This window comes from Haliaeetus albicilla, chromosome 5 (assembly GCF_947461875.1).
Source record: "Haliaeetus albicilla chromosome 5, bHalAlb1.1, whole genome shotgun sequence".
Lineage (NCBI taxonomy): Eukaryota > Metazoa > Chordata > Aves > Accipitriformes > Accipitridae > Haliaeetus > Haliaeetus albicilla.
In genome coordinates this window covers 23,409,936-23,433,314 of record NC_091487.1, presented here as the reverse complement: position 1 = coordinate 23,433,314, position 23,379 = coordinate 23,409,936, and the positions used below count along the sequence as shown (strand labels likewise).

At 39.7% G+C, this 23,379-nt stretch overlaps 1 protein-coding gene across 1 annotated transcript in view; it reads left to right on the top strand.

Annotated features, from left to right (window-relative positions):
• The window catches only part of TSHR (thyroid stimulating hormone receptor), a 76,863-nt gene that overhangs the window by 29,627 nt on the left and 23,857 nt on the right, over positions 1-23,379 (top strand). The window contains exons 3-7 of the mRNA XM_069783716.1: positions 5,125-5,199; positions 16,343-16,417; positions 17,665-17,739; positions 21,224-21,301; positions 22,306-22,374. Of these exons, the coding sequence (XP_069639817.1) occupies positions 5,125-5,199; positions 16,343-16,417; positions 17,665-17,739; positions 21,224-21,301; positions 22,306-22,374 (372 nt within the window). The remainder of the gene's footprint in view (positions 1-5,124; positions 5,200-16,342; positions 16,418-17,664; positions 17,740-21,223; positions 21,302-22,305; positions 22,375-23,379) is intronic.

Genomic DNA, 23,379 nt, shown 5'->3' with positions numbered 1-23,379 from the left:
CCTCATTTACCATCTCAGTTTAATCAGGTAGATGGTGTATTGTTTTGGGGGCTTGGGGGGGAGGGGGGGGAATGTCCCTCATATGATGTATAGTATTGTATATAAATCTGATAAACTGTTCAAAACAGAGTTTTCTTAAATGTAGGAAGATGCCAACTCTTTTTCAGCTTTCAGTAACACATAATCCATTGCTTAGACGCTTTTCAGATTTTAATTCTTAAATTGTAATATATGTGAATTTTTAAAAGCACAGATGTTCATCTGAAGAACTCAGTGAACCCTTCTCTAAAGATGCCTAGCTTCCAAAAACTTCCAGTGGCCAAAAGGCTGTTACACCCAATCTTCCTAACCTTCATGGCACTGGAGGTGAGAAAGGGCTATTCACACTGCCTGTCTCTAGATCACTTAGTGACCTCGTAGGCTAAGGACACTTAGCCACCTAGTCTCTCTCCATGGGCATTATGAGTCAATGCCAATCTTTTGCCTATACTGTTTGGTAGTAACGTGGTAACAGATAATCACTCTGTTGCATGCTTTGATCACATTTCAGTCGAAGAGGAAAGTCAAAATTGCAAAGACCTTATGGCCTTAAATAAGATGAATAGGTACTTTTTATACATCTAAAGATAATATGTTGGCATCCATGTCATTGTATTTGGTTTGTGATTTCAAGGCTACCTGGGAAAACAAATGTCACTATCTTCCACGAATTATTCTTTAAACAGAGTATCTGAATATGGAGTTTCACCTTCCCCCTACTCCACATTTATGTGTAGGAAAATAGCATAGATACAGTTGAATATAGCAGTAACCCACCTAAAATCATGACCTGATGTGGTAGTGTTACAGTCTCTCTCCTGCTCTGCAATGCCTTTGGGATTACCACATTTCTCTTTCTCTTGTTATTTTTTAAAAGCCTATGAAGATTAGACAGCAGTTTAAATTTGGATGGTGTCAATGCTGTTCTGGATTTTTCTTATAGTCTTACTACTACTACAAATCATGAACTCCCACCTTCTTGATATAAAATTTGGATTAAGGAACCAGTACCTGTATTTTAACTACAGCTCTTGGGTGTATGTCTTGGCCTCTGACTTACCACGTCTCATTGCCTCTCCTAACCCATAACTTCTATCAGCAACGAAAATTACCAGATTGTTCTTTGCTTTGTAAACTCATCTAGAAAATGTCCTGAAGTTTCAATAGGGTGATAGAGACTGTCTTTACTGTTCCAAATATAGCACTTTGTTTTGCTATATGGTTTCTACTATATAATTTCCACAAATAAACCTTTTTTTCCTCTGTACTGAATAGAAAATTCAGTTGTCCTCTTTATGAACCTTGTTTAAACAAAAATTTTAGAGCTACTATTTCTCTTAAATGAATGCATATCTATGTACTCTTGATAGTCAGAAGTAGAGATTGTTTCCCTGTGCTGCTTTGCCACAGGAATGAAACATAAAGCATTTCAATTAAAGGCTCAAGTGCAAAGCTAATTCCTGTTAGAAATGCATCAGTGCACTTTGACAAAAAAGGTTTTGTAAGGTATTCAGATGCAAGAGAAATTTGTGTTTTACATCCGTAAAGTTGCAAATACATTAGATCTTGGTCGAAGGGCTTCATCTGGTATTTCCCACTGACTTAGGACAGGTTGAACATTCAGTGTTTTCAAGGTCAAGGGTAAGGAACCTTTTTCTTGGGCTCAGGATGGTGCTTTGGGGTCACATTCATGACTACCTCACAGACACCCGACCTGGAGCTCCCTGAGCAGTTTCCTCCACAGCTGCTCCACGCAAAGTAGCATCCCTGCATTGCACAGTGCTCTCTGCCAGCAGCCCCGCGCAGAGCACATTTCCCCGCTGCACTGTTTTCCTCTGTGCAACACTGTGCCTTTTCAGGCCCTGTGCACACTGCTGTCCCACAGCCAGTGCCACCACACGGCTCCCCCCAGCTAGCATGCATCTGCACCCCAGTGCTCCCACGCCTCCCCTGCTCCCCAGTGCCAGCCCATACAGTACAGCCCCAACTCAGGGCTTCGACTGCCTTAGCTGCTTCTGGTTGTCCTCTGGTGAAGTACCCCACACGTCACCAACTGCCCTCCATCAGCAGCAGAGGAGAACAGGGGCAGCCGGTGGGCAGCAACACAGGGGATGCTGAGGCTGGAAAAAAGTGAAGAAAAGTAGAGAGAGAGGGAGAATGAAGAAAATAAGGGCAGGGAGGGGCCCTTGTGGCTACTACCACATGCCAAACTGCTTTAAATCCTGTGTTCTCAGGCTCTTTCTGAATGGGCAATGGTGATTAAAGTTTTATCCACAAACAGACTTTCTCTGAAGCTGTGCATTTGGTGTTTAAGCTATGACTGTATTTGTGATGGGTGTTGACGGCATTTTGAAATCCTGCAAATTAAACACAGCTGGTAGGGAGAGGAGGTGCTGAATTGTGACATGCCTTCAAAATGGGAATTTAAACACACTTTCCTTCTTCTGATGCAACTCCTTCCAGTTCCGATTGCTACGATTTTTATGTCTTACATTTAATGTGCTGTATTAGGAGTTTATTAGCCAGAGTCCAAGGGTTTTTAGAGGCACTCTGAACACTTGGAAGTAAGTGTTTAGGCACCATTAATACGTGTTTCTGTTTGATATACCTATCTCAGGGGAGATTTTGAAAGTGGTTTTGTGGTTTTCGGGTATTTATCTAGCTGACACTAAAGCAAATAAACCTACTGATTTCCCTGTCATCAATGATGATGTGATTTAATTAATGCACACAAATACATCTACTTATGAAGCAGAAGAGTGGAGGTCAACACACAAAGAAAATAAGCCGTTTCCTTCCCACTTTTGTCCCACAGCTGAAAGATACAAAACTGTAACTCAACCAGCTCCAAGCCAGGCAGTATAGTAAAAATGTGATGTGTGGTGTGGTGGGAAGGGACGTGGTGGCTGTAGGGGTGAGGGAGCAGAGGAGGAATCCCCGTTGCTGCTCTTCTGCCTCTTCTCATATGTGAGAGAAAAGCACTTGCCTGCCTGATGTAAGGTGACCCATTTTGATCACAGAGCACACAAAAAGTACTCTCTAATTCCTAGCCCCAGCATGAGGATGCAATGTTTGTTCATTATCCATTTCTAATTTCATTTTCTGTCAAGCTGATTTATATATAGCTGTTCGCTACATAGAACAACTTTTTTTTTAATGTGTCATTGATATAACCTATCTTTTGGTATGTTAAAATGTAGGCTCTGTTAAAATGGAATAATTAATTTTCTTGTAAGGCTGAAACTCCAGTTTCCTGGGCAATAGACATTTGTTGCTTACAGGAAATCAAAATTAAAGCATCTCACATAAACATCTAACTCTGCAATACTTAATCACAGACGTACATACTGGAAATACTTTCTTTATTGTATTCTTCTTTTATTATCTTCTTTTTGGAAAAGGGAAATAGCTTCGTAAAAGCAATATTAATGTAGGAAGAGAATCTGTTGGTCATACAATCTCTGTTGGTTACTTTTCTGGTATCTTTTCAAACACTGTGAATACATCTCCAAAGTGACCAATAAAAAGTAAATCTCATGTTAGAAGAGTTTAAATTAGTTCAGGTAATATGCTTTTAGCTCCAGTCTGGAGAGGACATAAATTTCCTTGGAACAGTTAGTGGTATTAGTCATCTGCTGGTTGTTAGAGCATGTGCTGGTCACAAAGTATTCTTTCCAATTTTTTAAAACATCTTAAATATTTTTTAACGTCCATTGAAAGAAATAAAGATTTGCCTTCTTTAAAACTTCCACAAGAAATAAAAATCTGATCCATAATTGATTGTATTAAAAAGCCCTCCTGAGTTAAATGATCACATTTTAATTTGCCATTTACTATTGTTACTCTTAATACTGTCATTGGAAAAAATGGAAAGAATGATAAAAATCATCTCTGTTTTTTTTTAAGGAACGCAACCCAATTAGAATTGATGTAAAATACCAGTTGGATATTTCTTAAGTTAAGTATGATTCTAGGCCTTGCACAGGGTATGTATATTATTACATTAACTACAAAAATATTAAAAACTGAGTCAGTAACTTCAATCAAGAGTATCAAAAGATAGTACTTAAATATTTTAATAATAATAACAATAAGTATAAAGAATATACAAGGCATTCTGATTATTTTAAAAGATCTATAGATTAGACATATGGTATATAATATGATTAGAAAAGTAAATAAAAATACAGGAATACATCTTTTTAATGCTATTCCAGCATTAATAATTTTTAAAACTGAGAGATATTTTGAAAGACAGAATCAGATAATTTAACCCAAGTAGTAATGTCAGTTACTCTGAAAATCAGCACTAGTTAGATGTATTGCAACTTTATTCACACTTCAAAGCCTTTAACAGTTGTTCCAGTATCATCATCCTCCTGATGATGGTGGAGACATTCTGTAGAGCTATTTTCTCATCGTGTTCAGTAGATCACGAGCAGTACAAATGCTACTCAGTCTAAATTCTGTGCAAGTAAAAATTTCTTAAGCTTGCTCTCTGGTGTTGCTTCTGAGCCACATTACTCCTTACATCCTTTATGACATGCACTGTATGGCTAGAGTTTCTCTCTAAATTCATGTCAGAGCACGTTTTTTTTCCTCAGCAATACCAAAGCATTGATTGCCTTGATGATCTGTTTCTCTCTAGAGTGATTGCGACAGTTGTTGCAGTGATGGCCCAGGGACCATCTTTGTTTCTTTCCTTCCTTTCTAATGCTTCAATACAGAGAAATATGCCAACTTACCTGAGGGCTAGATCCCCTTAGAAAACTCCAAGGTCTTCTTAAGTGGGGAAAAGGGAAGAAATATGATTCTGAAATGTGAAATATATATGTTTGGTTTTGCTGCTTAATAGCACTGTTTTTTTGATTTCACTGTATTCTGCAGTATAATCTGCATCTAAGGCATCAGTCAAAATCAAAATCCTGTTAAAAGTTCCTCCCTTAGACACTGTCCATGTGTCTGGCAGTGTCATGGCAGTTGGATGAGAAAAAGAATGAGAGGCAAAAAAAGTGGCATGATGGGCACTAGTCACGGCTTGCCAAGGTCTGAGATTTGTTTCTTTTTCTGTTTGCCGGTGTTTAGCTACATCTCCATAGATGAAACACTTCAGAGTCTGGACGCCCATTCCTTCAACAGTTTAAGTAAAGTCACTCATATGTAAGTACCGTAATTAAATAAATGAATACAGTGATAAAATAAATTTGGGGATTTGTGGAAATAATGTACATGTTGTTTGAGTTGTCATTCTTGTCTCCTTTGTAGCTAAATACTCCTTTTCTCATTTCCTTTCTCCGTAATGTGGAGTCAGTCTCTTTTTTGACTTATGCTTTCTTTCCCTACATCTTTTTGGTTCCCTTGCTCTTCTGTATCCTTCCATAGAAGTGTAAGAAAGTGTAGTGAAAAATATGTGAGACTATATTATGAGCTTGAATCAAGTTGAAATAAACTGGCAACTAAGAATTACTTCTGTCAGATTACTGAAGGTAAGTGTAAAACAGTAATATAAGCACCAGAAATAAAATGAGAAGGGCCAAAGCACAGAGCAAAATGGCACTAGCTGGAGACATGAAGAATAATAAGTAATCATTCTGGAAGTGCACTAGTAAAATGAAGACTGTTTATCTGGTTATGAAATAGAATGGGAATGTTATGGATAAAGGCTTCTGGGAAGTGTTTTTATACCTTTTTGTTCTGACCAGTCCTCACCAAATGATGCACTAGGGCAGTTACAGAAGTGGTAGGATACCTGCATGCCAGAGTTCCTGTCATTCAGCAGTACCCTGTCAAAACGAGAAGGTAACATATTGAACAGAGCTTCATAGGATCCATCCTGCATCTGGTACTCTTCCACGTTTCCATTACTGATTCAAATGAGGGAGTGGAAAGTGTGCCAGTGTTGTAAAGCTCGGATGAGTTGCAGTTTGGCATAGTTCAGAGAAGATTTGTGTTTGCAGAGGTTCCATGGGAGAGCACTGTCCGTCATCACGGATCCAGAAAACATTGTCAGAGAGGAAAGACTTTCATGTCCAGAAAGACAACATGCCAGAGGCAGATATATCTTTTAAGGTTGTTGCAAGGGGTGAAAGCTACAACCCATTTTCCACACTGACGTTTGGCAAAGCAAAAGTGATACTAACCTTAAATTAGATTAGGCAAGATTCATGTTAGACTCTAGGAAATGTTTTCACGTGGCTGGCATAAGTAGACACCAGAATTGTTTTTCTGGGGAGGTTGTCCCTGTCACTGGAGGCCTTTAAGGCTGTGTAATCAGAAACTCCATAGGTCTATTTAATCCTCACTCAGAGAAAGAGACAGAACTGGATGATCTCTTAACACTGCTCTATTTTCTATATTTTTTTCCTTTTACTTTACAGAGGTGAAACAGAAAGTTTAATAAAACTAAAGGAGATAATGTCATTACTGTTACTGTAGATAGAGAGCAACTAATGCTGGGAAGTGGAAGCGCCTCCCCTAAGAGTACCTGACAGGCAGAGATAGAAGTACAGTCCAGGATCCTGAGACCTAGTTCAGTCCAATAACATGCTCCTGTAATATTCCTGAAAGAGTTTCACAGGAAGGCTTTGGTGTGATAACAGCACTTATCTTTGGTTATAATGCCATTCCCTCTTCTGTAGATGGTTTTTCCAGGCCTATTGTCTTCATGTTCTCTCTTCGTCTTTCACAGTTGTTGTGTCTTTAGGATTTCTTGTTTAACACAAATGAACATTAATAAAACATTTACTGGCAGAACATTTTATAAGCAGTGAATAAAGCATGTGGCACTATGCACTACAAATCCTCATGTGGTACTTGTTTTGTGGTTCACCTTATTAGAAGTTAAAGATAAAATGCTCTTGGGCCATCGCATTTCATTGCAGGACATGCAATATGCAGCGTAGTATCTTGTCTGTTTTAAATTATATGGGATAAAGGCTTCTTGAGGAAAAAGGAGCTAGCTGGCTAAATAGTTGTTTTCTGTTGTTTCTGTATTAGATTCAAAGTGGAGAATGGACTAGAAAAATCTCCCTCAGGATCTCAATTCATAACACAAAACTGATCTCCTTCAAAGGGCAATGTAATGTAAGCTTTTGAACTCTTCCACAAAATGTGCTCTTTTAAACGTGTGACTAGTTTGAAGGAGTGGTGGATGGAGCTCTGGTGTTGTCAGTGCCTCCCAAGGCGCTCATTCCTGTGATGTGCTCTGTAGCACTGCCTAATTTTCATTACTTTCTACTACCTAAAGGGGTGGTGAGGAATACGAGTAGAAGCCTGTTCTCTCGTCCTCTTCCAGTCCCTAACCACCCCCAAAGCACGTTTATATTCCTGCCTGGGAGGACAGCGAGTGCCCCTTGCCATAAGCATGCCTCTGTCGCGGCACCGCTGAAGTCAGGCCAGAGTGCACCAGTAAGGTCCAGAATTGCCGCATTATCACACCCATGCCAGAGCCCAGGCCCAGACGTGCTGTCCATGACCGGGAATCTGCAGGCCTGGGCAGGGGTCAGCAGAGCTCACAGGCACCTACACTCACATCACCTACAGCACAGGCTCCAGGGCGGGCACGGTGGGGAGGAGGTTTCCAAATCTGCTATACAAAGGTTGTGGTAATGTGGGACCCCTTATATTTCTCACAAGGCACTACCAAAAAAGATACTGTATGCAGCCATACAAGATACACATTCTTTGTTTCTGCGCAAGAGCCAAAAATACTACGCAGGACAAGACACCAGAACTCTGCTCGCAAAAACTATAGGCAAATCCCAAACCTTTGCAGATAGCCTGTGAAGAAGGGCTACGTCTACCACTCAAAAATGCTTACCAGGTTTTTAAAATCTGTTTGGAAGTAAGGCACATGTATTATTTAATCAGGGAATATCCAGGCATCTGGCAAATTAGGCAGTGGCATATAAGCTGTAAAAGAAAGCCATTTATAAATTTGACCATTTTTCTGAATTGCTTCCATAACTTCTCTGATTTTTTTAACACTTATCGTTGTTAGGTTTGATTTACTTTCCAAAGAACAAGATTATTCAAGGATAAATGTATATGTTGTGTTATGCATTTGTTTAATGTTCTCCACTTGCATGGTATTTTCGAAGTATTACTGCTAAAGTAATACTGAGTAAAGATTATCATAGGGTATTTTAAAGGAGGTTGAAGTTACTCATAACAGTTTTGAAAAGAAGTCATTTCACAGGTTGTTTTTCATGGACTTTTCATAAAGTGCAGTTTTATGTAAATAATCTTTTTACCCTAATTTAAGCTTATACACACAGTTCTGTTTTAAAAAGATTTATTTTTAAACATAAGAACTTCTTAGTGTTTGTGGAAGGGAGGAACTAATTGCTTTGGCTTGAGTCAAGTGTCACGTGAATAGGCGTCCTGGGTTCGTCATCATCCCTGTCTGCCAAGCCTGTTAGTGTGCTTCAGCTTTGATTTTCAGCACTCCATTTTCTTGGTCCTTACTCAGTTCATGTGCCTCTGTCCTGACTTTCTGTTCCTTCTAGACCTCAGCTCTCTTTAAGCATAGGTTGTATTTTTATGAACCTATGCCTGTCAAGTGCTGAGCAATTTCTGCAAACTAAGGATACTGATCACCTGCAGTATTCTAATGGGCCAGATCTCATTTTGGTTGTAATTAATGGCAAAATTCCCACTCCATGAAGATGAAAATCAGGGCCAAGACTTCGGGGGGGGGTGTCCCCAGTTGTGTTAAATTGGTCTCACAATGGTTTCTTGTTCTTTCTTTTTGTCTTTAACTTTTTTAAGTATGTCTGAGAGACAAACTTAACATTTACAAATTCAGAACTGTCTCTCCCATACAATTGCATAAGTATTTATTTTTTCTAGATATAATTGTGAAAGTGTCTGATTAGCAGTCAATGTCTCTGTGTAGTTGTCTTACTAGTAGACCTGCAGCTTGGTAGCATTACACTAAATGAAAAGCTTCTGTAATTAGGTCATTGTTTCTCAGGAAAACATTCCCGTGGAAGGAACCCCAGAAAAATTTACTCTTTCTTTTCCCCTTATCTGTCTCCTCTGATCTCTCCCTACTCCCTTCTGCTCCTCACTCCAAAAGCACTCTCCTCTTACACAACCATATAGAATCATAGAATCATTTAGGTTGGAAAAGACCTTTAAGATCATCGAGTCCAACCGTCAACGATGCCCACTAAACCATGTTCTAGAGTACCTTGTCTATGTGCTTTTTGAATACCTCCAGGGATGGTGACTCCACCACTTCCCTGGGCAGCCTGTTTCAATGTTTGACAACCCTCCCAGTAAAGAAATTTTTCCTAATATCCAATCTAAACCTCCCCTGCCGCAACTTGAGGCCATTTCCTCTCGTCCTATCACTTGTTACTTGGGAGAAGAGACCAGTACCCACCTCACTACAACCCTCCTTCAGGTAGTTGTAGAGAGTGAGAAGGTCTCCCCTCAGCCTCCTTTTCTCCAGACTAAACAGCCCCAGCTCCCTCAACCGCTGCTCATAAGACTTGTGCTCCAGGCCCCTCACCAGCTTCATTGCCCTTCTCTGGACACGCTCCAGCACCTCAATGTCTTCCCTGTATTGAGGGGCTCAAAACTGAACACAGCACTCGAGGTGCGGCCTCACCAGTGCCGAGTACAGGGGAACAATCACCTCCCTGCTCCTGCTGGCCACACTATTTCTGATACAGGCCAGGATGCCGTTGGCCTTCTTGGCCACCTGGGCACGCTGCTGGCTCACATTCAGCTGGCTGTCAACCAGCACCCCCAGGTCTTTTTCTGCCAGGCAGCTTTCCAGCCACTCTTCCCCAAGCCTGTAGCACTGCATGGGGTTGTTGTGACCCAAGTGCAGGACCCGGCACTTGACCTTGTTGAACCTCATACAGTTGGCCTCGGCCCATCGATCCAGCCTGTCCAGATCCCTCTGTAGAGCCTTCCTACCCTCGAGCAGATCAACCCTCCCTCCCAACTTGGTGTCATCTGCAAACTTTCTGAGGGTGCACTCGATCCCCTCATCCAGATCATTGATAAAGACATTAAACAGAACTGGCCCCAATACTGAGCCCTGGAGAACACCACTTGTGACCCACCGCCAACTGGATTTAACTCCATTCATCACAACCCTCTGGGCTTGGCCATCCAGCCAGTTTTTTACCCAGTGAAGAGTACACTTGTCTAAGCCATGAGCCGCCAGCTTCTCAAGGAGTATGCCTTGAGAGACAGTGTCAAAAATGAAAAGACCTCTCAGCATTTGGGAACAGGGCCAGAGGTTGTGGTTCAAGTGGCTTGCCCTCGTATATGTGACGTCATTTGGAGAGCTGGTGGGGGACTGCTCTCCATCTCTGCAGTGAGCTGCAGTGAGCTGGAGCCAAGGGCTGGGGCAGCTTCACCAGCTTGTGGGCCAGGGCTGCACTTCTTTTCTTGGACAGCTCATGGAGCCAGGTCGTGAGATACAGCACTGCAGAAAGGAGACGTGATTTGATGGAAATACCCAAGAAGCAACTGGAGAGGGAGACTGAAGAGATCTGGGGGGACTGCTGTATACGTGTGGTGAATTTCAGGGGACTGGGACAAGTGCTGTGCAGAAAAATCTTGTTAAAAGCTGCAGTCTGGAGGTAGGGAATAGACTGTTGGGAGCCTGAGCCAGTTTTCTGGTGCTAGCGTTGCAAAGGCTTGATAGGTGCATGCAGATGAAATAACATGGATAGTTTGGCTGTGGGGGGAGAATAAAACATGGAAGTATATATACAAGTGAGAGAATCCAAGGAAGCTATAAGCAAAGTAAGTCTAAGAAGGTAGAGACAGGTCCCAAGTTATTACAAGAGAAAAAAAAAAAAAAGGGCTGATTTAAAACATTGCAGAACTGCTGACCTGGATGTCCTTAGTCTTCAGAGATATCTCAGCTTAATGTGATTATATTGAGACCCTATAGCCAGATTTGCAATTTCCAAATTCTGGTCTTGAACAAACTCAAGGGTGTGTCAATATTGCAAGGCACGTATGAAAGACATGTATGGTAAATGAAATCTAGAAGCCACTTAAATATGTAAATGTTTGTGCTTTTTTTAAATGTTACTAAATTCATATAGGACATTAAGTAGCTTATTAACCTTTCTAGAAGTTATCTGGCAAACTTATGTCTCATTAATTAATTCATTAGACTAATATTTGAATAGTTATTAGTTTCGTTTTTAGATTAATTTGGAACTAAATATTTATATTTCTGTAAGTGAATATAAGTACATAGTTATTTGTAAGTCTTGACACAGGACTTTATACCATCAAGTAACTTTCTCTGCACATCTGTTCTTGATCTGTTAAAATTTTCTAAGTATGTTCTTTGAAAAGCAAAACTGAGTTGCTGTTCATGGACAGTCAGGTGGTGGTTTGATTGTGAACCTAGTACATTTTTAATTACTAGTCTGAGTACCAGAAATAAAATTGAAAACATTGATTTTCTTTAAAGCACAAATAAGCCAATTCTTAATTGTTTTATGTACCTTTAAAAATAAAGCAGAAGCTGAATAGTTTATAAAGTGACTTTGAATAATTTTGTAAATATTCCACAAATAATTCTGTTATCTTGTGGGTAGGTAGCAGCATCCTTCTTTCTTATGAGCATCTCTAAGTAATTTTAGTTAGGACTGCAAAGTGAAATGTTTGTTCAGGGCGCCTTTTGCCTCTCTGCATCAATGGTCAACAAAGATGCCTATTAACTGTCTTTCTTACTTTTTTTATATATCTTTAAAGCACTTCATTCCCAGAAGGACTCAGAATTGTTACATTGCTGTTGGATGCAGAATTTAAGCACTGTATGCTAAGATTAAGTTGTATTTATAGAGTGTGTCAAAGTTCCATTTCAAAAGTCACATAAAATCAACTCTCATAGACACTTAGATACCTGGGAATTAGCCTACTAGACATTTTTAAGTATACTCTTTGGCTTTATCTGCATTTTAGGCAGCTAAAACTACTAATAGTTTTCCTAGACCTGCTTTTCAAGGGAACCTTAACTTTCTAAATCAGTGGGTTTCAATCTTTTCAATTCACCAATTCAGAAAAGCTTACTGATAAAAGTGCAAACCCTGTCTAATGAATCTACTGATCATTAACTTGCTTTTCTTAGTTTTTTGAATTCTTTGGAAGTCATCTTTACACTGCAGCAATCTTCTGATAACAATTTGAAAATTACTATCATATACCAGTTAGGCACCTTTGAGTATATTACTCATGACTGATTAATGTAAAAGAACTTGTGAAATCTAGTTTGTGTATCACTATCCTGTTAACTGATGAGATCAGAACTGTTCAAGTATCTTTCCTCCATATGGGCCTAACTTCATAGGCTTCAATATTGATGGAGCTATAGATATCCTTTAAAACTGATTTTAGGGCGGGATTCCTTCCAGTACTCTGAGATTAATGATGTTTGAATGTGCAAAACAAGGACAGCAGCACAGTTCATGAATAGAACTGAATTTGAAGATCTTTCTCTTTTTCACGCGTATGAAATGAGAGGCCACATATTCAGCCAGTCAAGTGCAAGAGGCACATTTGACTGGACTAGAAGTAGGGAAAATTGTTTTTTTCCTCCTGATTTTTTTCTTAAGCATAGCATGCACTTTGGTCAAATCACCTTTTACCTTTTTATACCTCTCTCATCCTCTTTCTCATCTATTTTCACTAGAGACTTCTAAGCAACTGGCTGTCTGCTGTTGATTTCCATAGTGCCTACCACAAGGGGCCCTTTTCTTCCTTTTGGACTTTAAGAAACCCCTGTAATACAAAGTGTAGGATGAAATGCAAATATAAATACAGTATACATTAAAGCATACTTCTTTCCTAATGCCAGCATTATCAATTCAAGGAAATTGAACAGCAGGGACATAAACCTTTCCCCAACTTTCAGTTGAATCATATTGATTTCCTCATTCACATTATTTAACCTTTTCTCTGATTACTGTGCCAACTGTCTCATCTGGCAGTTTAAAATCTTTTATTCCCAGATTAATTAGTTTTTCATTTTGCCTTTGTTAAACAGCACATGCCCTCTCGTGGCCCAGTTACTTAATAAATCAAAATCTGATAGAATCTCACTGCATTATTTTATGCTTTCAATTTTAGAACCATCTGCAGATTTCCAATTCTTACTTTCAGTACGCTCATCCAAATCATTTACACAGAATACTATGAATAGCAACAAGCTAAAACCTGATGACTCTATGGTACTCCAATGCATATCCATTTCCAGGCTGAAGATTGATCTGAAGACTGTCTTTCCCTGGAATATGTTTGGTCCACAACAAAGGAATATCTGGCCAGGAAGCTCATGAGTCCAGCATTTTAAATGTAGTCAGTGATGGAAAAAACAAGTCAGTTAAAGTTTATGGAGCAAATTCCACTGTTGGGAGTGTGATAGCTACATAACTAATAAAATAATAAGAGAAGCAAGAGACTGACACTGAGAAGATTTCTTTTAAATACAGAAACAATACTGTTCAAAGTAGCTAACAGACACAAGGAATATTTGAATACAGCACTGTAATAGCAGTAATACAGCTATTAATTACATCAGTTTAAAATGCAAGTAAAAGGTAAATCACTGTCTCCCTGCAATGTTGGAGTAAACAGAGTAAAAACTGAAGACTTAAAAAGTAGAGCAGAACTGTTTTGTCAGTACAACAGTACACAGAGAGGCTGAAGTCTTGGTACCTGTATCTACATACCGGTTTATCTACTGTCTTATGTCTCTTTTCCCACTTTTACTTTTCACACAACTTGGCTGGGTTGATTTTATCCTGTAAAAATGATTCCAGTGGCAGAGGTATCCTTAAAACCCAACTTCCTAATACCCATGTTATGTAGGTTACTTGGCACTGTTAGGGCATGGTAAATTAACTACTACTGGCTTCTGCCCATTGAGTCTCTGCCCAGTAGCACCACTTCTTGGACTGACAAGACCAGAACATCACCCAGACAACTTGCACCACCGTGCCATCTATACCTCTTGTCTTCATCAAATTTATATAAGTAGCAAGAAGTTCTTCCCTCAGCCCACTGCTCCACAGCTAGTCTCAGGAGGAAGAGACTGGAACTGTTCTTTCTATATGGTTTCTATATTAAGAAAGGCTAGGAGTTGTTCCAGCAGAGTTATTAGACCAGTGTCCAGAGCTGGTTTAAGGTAAAGAAATAGAAACAAACATGCAAAAAGGGCTATCCCCTTCTGGAGACAGTAAAGATGGGGTGTGGTTTAAGCCCAGCCAGCAACAAAGCACCACAAGGCTGCTCGCTCACTTCCCCCCCCCCCCACAGTGGGATGGGGGAGAGAGAATACAATGAAAAAAGCTCAACACAAGGACAGGGAGGGATCACTCACCAATTGTGGTCACAGGCAAAAACCAGACTGGACTTGGGGAAAAAAAACCAAAATCAATTAAATTTGCTACCAATCAAATCAAAACAGGATAATAAGAAGTAAAACTAAATCTTAAAACACCTTCTCCCCACCCTCCCCTCTTTCCTGGCCTCAAGTCCACTCCCAATTTCTCCACCTCCTCCTCCCAGCAGCACCGGAAGATGGGGAATGGGTTTGCAGTCAGTTCATCACACGTTGTCTCTGCTGCTCCTTCCTCCTCAGGGGGAGGACTCCTCACACTCTTCCCCTGCTCCAGCGTGGGGTCCCTCCCACAGGAGACAGTCCTCCACGAACTGCTCCAATGTGAGTCCTTCCCACAGGCTGCAGTTCTTCATGAACTGCTCTGGCATGGGTCCTTTCCACGGGCTGCAGTCCTTCAGGCACAGACTGCTCCAGCGAGGGCTTTCCCATGGAGTCCCAGCCATCTTGGGGGGCATCCCCCTGCTCCGGCGTGGGGTCCTCCCTGGGCTGCAGGTGGGCATATGCTCCCCGGCTCCCCTCCACGGGCTGGGGGGGGACAGCCTGCCATCTCACCACGGGCTGCAGGGGCATCCCCTCCTCCCCCGCTCCTCCCCTCCTTCTTCACTGACCTCGGTGTCTGCAGAGGGGTTCCTCTCACATCCCACTCCCCTCCTCTGCTGCAGGTTCCCCTTCTTAAATCTGTTCTCCCAGAGGCGCTACCACTGTCACTGATGGGCTCGGCCTGGGCCAGAGGCAGGTCCGCCTTGGAGCCAGGGAAGCTTCTGGCAGCTTCTCACAGGAGCCACCCCTGCAGCCCCTCCCCTGCTACCAAAACCCCACCACACAAACCCAGTACAAGAGGCCAGGAAAGGAAAAGTGTGCATGTGATGGGAGCAGGCATGGGTGAGTTTTTTCATAAAAGATGAAAATTTGGTAGGTCTACTGAGTCTAGATAGGGAGTTTTAGCACAGTCTGATTGGTGCAGCCAGACTGCTGACTGTTGTTATGGGTAGAAAAGAAAGCAAGCTGCTGAAAAAAGAGGAATGAGAAAGATTGAAGAAAATCGCATTAAGGGCAGAGGCAAACATTTCAGAAAAATGAGGAAGGGTCATGATACTGGGCAGCAGCCCCACCAACACACCTACAGAAAGCACCCAGCATGGCCATAGCCATGATTAGTGTCAGGCTGGTTCTTCAACATGTACAGTCTAAAAAGCCATCTGCAGAGCAAGCTGTCACCTGGGTAGAATTATTTAAAGACATAACTGTGGACAGAAGATGTAAGGAATGAAGTTTATGTTATATTTTGCTTCAGTATAAAGCAAAGAGACACACTGTCCTATATACTACTGGACATGGCTATATAGTGAATTGTGTGTCCATTTCAAGTCTCAGAATGGAGTTAAAGTGACCTGAGCCATCTTTTGGATCCACTGTTGGGTTCTGTAAAAGAGACCAGAAAAATAATACAAAATGCTGTTAGATTACATGAAGGAAGTAACCGGGAAAACAGGACATAAACTTATAAGCTAAATAGATGGTTGTAAATTGATAGGATTATTATATATCAATACTGAAAGTTTTGCTTAACTTTTCTTTTTACTCAACTTGGCAGACACAAAACTCTCACCATGGTCACCACAAGTGATTGCTTTGATTTTAGGACCATGCAGACAAAGGATACACAATCAAAACTCAGGTGCTTCTTCCCCCCTTACTTAAACTAGCCAGTCTCCAGGACCACATCTCTCCAGATGGTAATTCATCATTGTAAGATTGCTCAGAATGCATAGTGGTCTTGAGCTAGTGCTGGCCAGTACAAAAGCTATTTGCAGGAATTAGGTCCCTGAAATTTCATTTTAACGTTGCTGATTTCTGTTATGATAAATAATTAAATATTAATGATCAATGCGGTAATGTTCCTCCCTTTTTTTACAGTGAAATTCGAAATCTTAGAAACTTGGATTACATAGATCCAGATGCCTTTAAGAATCTCCCACTTTTGAAATACCTGTAAGTATTTAGCACCTGTAACAAGTTGGCACTTAAGCCTCACAGATGACTCTTTACACTATAGCAGTTTTGTTTCTTGGCATTTCATTTTGGAACTGTTTGCAATGTTTTCCCCTGTTGCTTTATTTTACTGACAGAAAGCCAGCTAGGGTAGGGGTTGGAACTTTGACTACTTTTGCAAGAAAGGAAAACACATTCACAAATTCATCAGTAATTTTGCCATTCTTCTTATCCATTAAATGTCTGGAATACACTAATGTTTCCTTGGCAAAATTCCACAGCTAGCTTTCTTCTTATAAGTGCTGTTTTACTATATTTTTGTAGGAAACAGCGAGAAGGGACCTAACAGAAATATACACATCTTTTATATTTACTAGATATTTACACAGGGTTTTAAAGCATACCTGCCAGCTAAATGTGACAAGCCCATCTATAGACACCTGATTTCATATGACCTCTATGGCAGAAAGAAATCCTGAAGAATTCTCTGCATTCCCATGAAGTGTCTAAAGAGCAGCACAGAGTAACCAGACCATGAAATTCTAAAATTACAGCATAGGAAAGAGAGATGAGAAAGATAATAACTTCTGTGATTTTGAGTAATGTTTGGAAGACTGTAGAAAGGACTGTGTGTATGTGTGTGGTGAGGGTAGCAGCAAAGAGGAAAGATGTTTCCAGATTTTTCCTATAGATCTGAAAGCAATAAAAAGAAAGTAGTCAAAACAACTTCATTTCAGGAGAATAGTTTTAAAAATTGAGAACTATATTTTGTTAAGTTATTCCCACTCTACAGGAGTTCAGAAATAAGGGGCATTAACTGTTTTCACATTTGAAGACAGTTTCCCTTTTTAGAGCTATTTGAACAGCTCTTAGCCTCAATGAAAGATGGAGGATTTGGGGGTCCAGACTATTATCTGAAGCAGCCTTAATCTCTCAAGTGAATCCAGAATTATAATTTTTCTTCTCCTTACCCACCTCACAGGCTACTTCCCTCTGCGGATCTCCTTAGCTGTCTTATTATTTTGTGTTCCCATTTTTTAGATTCTATAATTTATTATAATCTGGTATTTTGATTTTTTTTAATTGTTATTGCATCCTTATATTTTGGACAGTTGATTATAAATTAATTGATTGACAATAGAGAGGGGGAAATAACTGTCCTGCACTGTTGAATGCTTTAAATACATTTTTTGTGGTTGTTCAGTGATCCAGTACATGTAATTCTTCCTGTTTCTTCTCTCTTTCAGTGGTATTTTTAATACTGGACTCAAAGCATTTCCAGACCTCACCAAAATCTACTCATCTGATGTGAACTTTTTACTGTAAGTATCTGTCCTCACAGCTGATTAGAACACTGCCATCCTCAGATCCCAAGAAAACCTATAGCAAAGGCTTCCAAAGGCTTTGGAGAAAAAATATCAAATTAAGTCTGACAAAGCATTTTTCCTTAACCTATATTTCAGTCATCATTAGTACCAAATCTGGAAAGTGCCAGGTCACCTAGCACTATACATTTGACCTGGATGAGAGACATGGACACAAAAGAACATTTCTCTTGAATTAGCCAAAGCACATGATGCACAACTTCTACAGGCCTTTTGCTTTTATTTTGTTTTTATAACGGCTGTGCAATACCTGAATTAGTCTGAAGTCAGAATAGTGTGACACACAGGACCTGATCTGACATACAGCCTGCTAACATGAAATCATCCTATCCACATTGTTCTAACAAATTTGTGCTGGTATGGTGAGCTCATATTGCACATTTTCTGATGCTACTCTTCATTGAGCTCCTATATTGTTGAATCATAACCTCCATTGGCTGTCTGCCTTCTTTCTTCCGACCCCACCCTGAGCACAGAAGACTCAAGAGCAGGAGAACTGGGCAGTCTTAAGAGCAATTATTAATCATCACACCTTTAAAAAGCTCAGTGTTGGCTGAGCTCACATTTTTAGGAAGATTTTGGTGAAGACTTATTTTATCCAAAATATGTTGCTTCATACAATTAATGTTTTAATAAAGAAAACAGAAAAAGCACTTAAAAGGCAAATTGCAAAAGCTGAGAAAGAAAGTAGAGCTTTTAAGTCACTTGACCAGGAGCACCTTGGTTTCATGACAGCCTTAGTAGTGAGGTCAGCTCAGGCTGGCACAGCATGTCTTTAAAAAAGAGGACTACCCATCTCCCTTCTGTCACTCATGCTTTTTTCAGAGTAGCTGAATGAGATGCATGCTCTTTAAGATTGACAGTATAGGCTTCTATGAACACACACTTTGCCTAAATGCCCTTAACCAGCCTTACTTGTAGAGTCACATTTCAAGTACAAGTCTATAATCCCACTGAAGGACCAAAGCACCAAAACTGACAATTGCCTACTTTTAAGCTAGACTTCCTAGGTGGAGCCATCTCTCATTAACTAAAGTCCTCAGCTGGAAAGAATTTGCCTATTAGCAAGCTTTGCTAATTTAGTCGGGTTTGCTCACATAAGGCACTCTGACATAACACTAAGACCTTCTTCCTTTTGCATGCCTTAAAACCCCTTTCCTTTAACTGATTTAAAGACACCCCCTCCTTGTCTTTTTTTTTTTTTTTAATATGGCTTGAAGCAAACTGCAGAACAATTTCTTGCTGAAAGAGAAAGGGAACACAAATGGGGGAGGGAAGTCTCCCACTATTATCCTTAAAGTATTTCAGAAACAAAGAGTTCTGCTGTAAACAAAAGAAGCAGGTGTTTCTTGGTATTCAGAAAGCAAAGATGACATCCATCTTTGTGCCCTAACCTGCAATTTAAGTTCAAATTCTGGGTTGTAATCAAGCCAAGGAGGAAGACCAGCTCAGATGAAGACTTGCAGGCTGACACAAGGTAAAACTATCTTGTTCGCTACTTAGTCCTAGAGAGGAGTTAACAATCTTATATTGTAGCAGTGTTCAGCTAGAAGAACCTTGGCTGCTGAATGGGCTAGGTAAAAGGCTATTAAAAATAAGAAGTATTATGCTAGAAGGTGACTTGCAAAGTCATGATTGATGGTCTACCCCAGGCATTGTTTCAGTGCTGCTAAGGGCTGTTCTTAGTTAAGAATGGTCAGTCCCACTGTATTCATGGTCTGCCATTGGCAAGACAAACCTCAGAGCAATGTAGAAATGCTGGTTGTTTTGCTAAAGAGTCGAGACTTGTAGTGAGCAATAAGATCTTCCCTCCCAAAGATCTTCTGAGTCTAGAGGTAAGCCTTATGCTAGCTCATGCTCCGAAACCTGGAGCTGCTATGTTTGCCTCTGCTATTGGCCTCCAAGATTGAAACCTGAGTCAGCCAGAGCTCTGAGTTGGATACACCTACATTTGAAGAGCTATTAGGGAATTCCTCAAAGACCAAAAGGGCTTTAGCTTAGATTAAGCTCTACTAGATTGTAAATTAAACACTACCCTTACTGAGTAGGGAGAACCAATAATTAAATAGACTAGATGAAACAGAAGCAGTTTATACAACCATCTATGTCCTTGCTTCCAACCACTCGGTGACTAAGTGGCATATGTTTTACTTCTACCTTGAAAATTTTTTATAAAGATCACTAAAAAAAAAATAAACATAGGTCTTACTTGCTAAAGACTTCTTAAAGAGTAGACCTGCACTTTCAAGGGAGGTATTTCTAAACATTGCTATCCAATGAAAGATAGCCTTTTTGTTTCTTTCATCAAGAAAAAAAAAATCTGCTTTTGAAGAATAATAGGTTTCTAAATGATGAATACAGTATAGCTGGGGAAAAAGCATTCATTATATCACTATTGGTCTTTGAGGTCAAGCAACTTACAAGTAAACATTTGTTTAGAAAAGTGTGGTGGAAACTACCTATCGGTTAAAACTACTCAGAATGAAAATGGCTGTAGTACAGTTCAGTGTTGGCACATATACATGCACGTATATAGCACAGAAAAGGAATGAAATTGTTCCTGTCACATGGGCAGCTGTTAGGACTTCTCGGCCCATGGGCATTATGGTCTTGCCTTACTAGACCACATCTAATCCATAAGCTGAAGAAAAGAAAAATTTGCAGAATATTTTGGTTTCCAGACTCTAATACGATTCAGGAAAAAGCAGAAAAAGGACAATCAGACACTTTGCTCTACCCTTTGTTTCTACCAGCTTTTTACTCTCTCATCTCTCCAGTTTAATTGTAGTAAATCTCTTTAGTTTTTCTTTGTCCCTTTTGTCACAACAGAGTTTTGGTCTGAAGATACATAGTATTTATTAAGACTGCAGAGTGGGAGTAGAGAAGTATTTAAGAAATGACAGATAGTGAAACACTGCTTTGGACAAGAGTTCAGAATAATCATTAGGTTAGATCATATAATAAGTTATTTCACTTGTGCTAGATGCATTTCTGTAAACTGAAATGCCTCTGTCCTGAATAATGTATTACCTGATGTCTTATCTGAGCTTAGCTAGAGAGCAGGATCTCAGCTCTAAAGTCACTTGGGCTGCCTCAGTTGATGCTGCAGCATTATTTACTTTGCTAATTCTCTGGCTTATGAGACAAGGGACCTGTCTGTGCTGTTAACCACTATAATCACATAGGCTGGCACACCTAATCAGGACTATAAAACTTACCTACTTCACAACTCACTTCCTGGATGCTAGAGCATGCTGGATTTTTAATCATCTCACATGTATCTTCTGGCCTTAGATATAACTAAACAAGTTATTCTACACTTCTGTTTATTATCAAGGCAGAGAACAACAAATAGTAAAGCTGTTCTGGAGAAGCTCTGTTGGGCAGATGTTTGATTGTGATGTTTTGTCTCCTTTTTCAGTGAAATCGCAGATAATCCTTTCATGACTTCAGTGCCTGCAAATGCTTTCCATGGGCTTTGTAATGAATCTCTAACTCTGTAAGTTCTTTCAGTTTAAGTCACAAGGCAATTGCCTCTCTCAAGATATGGTAAAATGTTTAAAAAAAAAAAAAAGAAAAATCCCTGTCCCACTCTTTAGTAGTCTGTAACAGAGAAACACCATAGACAGGTAGTATCCATAATCTAGTTTGCATAAATCCTTTACTTTGACAGTGATTTGAATCAGCCCTGCTGCTTTTCTTTAAGCTGGCTTGACCAAAGTGGTTTTGCTTTTGTATGGCTCTAATGCCAGTGGATGGTTATACTGGAGAAAATCAAAGGGAAAAGTTTGCAGAGTTCTCCTGTAAAGCCACAGTATGGTTAGAACTGCGTCTAACTTTTTTGCAACCTAAGTGGCATATACCATGAAAACTAATGGGTGGAAAATGTCAGAAGAGTTATATTTGAAGGAAAATTGTTAAAAAAAGTTCAGTTATGCAAGTCATACACAATGTGAGCCACAAGAAAAGGCTTAGGGGAGTGAAAATGACTGTAATGAGTTATGACCTCAACTAGGGGGAAGAGCACTAGAATGCAAAAGAATGAATTCTAAAGAATTTTTTTTAAAAAATCTTTTTGCTCTAAGTGACCAAAAGAATGAATTCTTGAAACTTGGGCAGGCCTGACAGTAAAAACATACCTGTTTTGCTAGGTATTAATTCCCTTAGCCTTCCTTAATCAGTCCTAGCAGAATTTTGTTTCCTTGTTTTTAGTTTGAGGGTGGGAAAGTTATAGCAAAGTGTTTTAGTCTAGTTCTGTCTTTGCTGTAAAAAGAAGTAAAAGACGGAATACCTGCTACATGGTATTCTTGATTCAGCTACACTCAAGAATGCTGCTGGGCATTTGTTTGACCTTGCACTATAATTGCTGCTTCTTCAAGAGATTAAAATTAATCCATCCATAGATGTGCTGTTGCCAAGAAAAATGATACATAAGATGTTAGGTATTCAGGTATTGAAGCAACCCAAAATACACTTTTTTCTTTTTTTTTTTTTAACTTGCAGCAAACTCTACAATAATGGTTTTACCAGCATCCAAGGCCATGCTTTTAATGGGACAAATCTGGATGCTATGTAAGTAGCAGATCATTCTCTTCTTTCAGAAAAAAAAAATATAATAAATACTCTATGCTTGTTGGAGGCTCTCAAATACATATCTTATTCTAATTATTTTTAAGGAGCAAAGAGAGGGTATTAATTTCAGCCAGCGATAAAAATATTGGCACTTAATGTCTTTTGCAGTATGCTTTCATTTGGCATGCATATTTATAGCTCAGAAATAAAATCATGGCAGGTAATTCCAGTGTGAGTTTTGTTCTGGTTTAAAGCTACAATAAAATTTCTTCTGATCAGTAACATTTCTAAGACAATTTAGAAGATAATTATGCTGTTTTACTTACAAGACAGTTTATTTTAGTAAGTGTAGCAGTGATAATGGTAGCAGCCCTTTCACAGAAAACTCTAATCTGCAACAAAGGGAGTGGTGTTGGAAGCAATTCAGAGGAACCAGTCACTTGCATTGGAAATGGGAGATGGGCATCTCAAAAGTGTGAAGCAACCATTTCAGCTTTGCCTTCACCTTCTTATAGTTTCTGGAAAACTAATACTTAGTGACTGAATATCCTTTTTACACCATAGCCCAAATCATCTGCCTCAATCATTAACACAGAACAAATCTCAATTCCAGAGGCTCCATTCACTTTGGCAGAGCTTACTCTGGTCCTACAGAGGCTTGACTGAAGAGTCTGGCTGGCAGTCTCATGAGTAAAGAAATTACTTCATCATGAGCTTCATCAGAGAGGTATCAGGATAGATATGATTATTTTCAGTACTTTATTTTAAATTGGGCTTGAAGTCTATAAGAATTCTATAAGAGCATCCTTCACATGATCTTACTCTTTCCAAACTGCCTTTTTTTTTCCTTAATAGCTAAGCTAGACTTCTTAAATTTTGAAAGGTTTAAGTTAAACTAAAGACCTGGAATAGGTCTTATTTTACTCACATTAGTTCAGTTACTTTGAACTTTCATAGGAGAAAGGAAGTTTTTCATGATGACATAGTGTTTGTACTAGTGCCCAC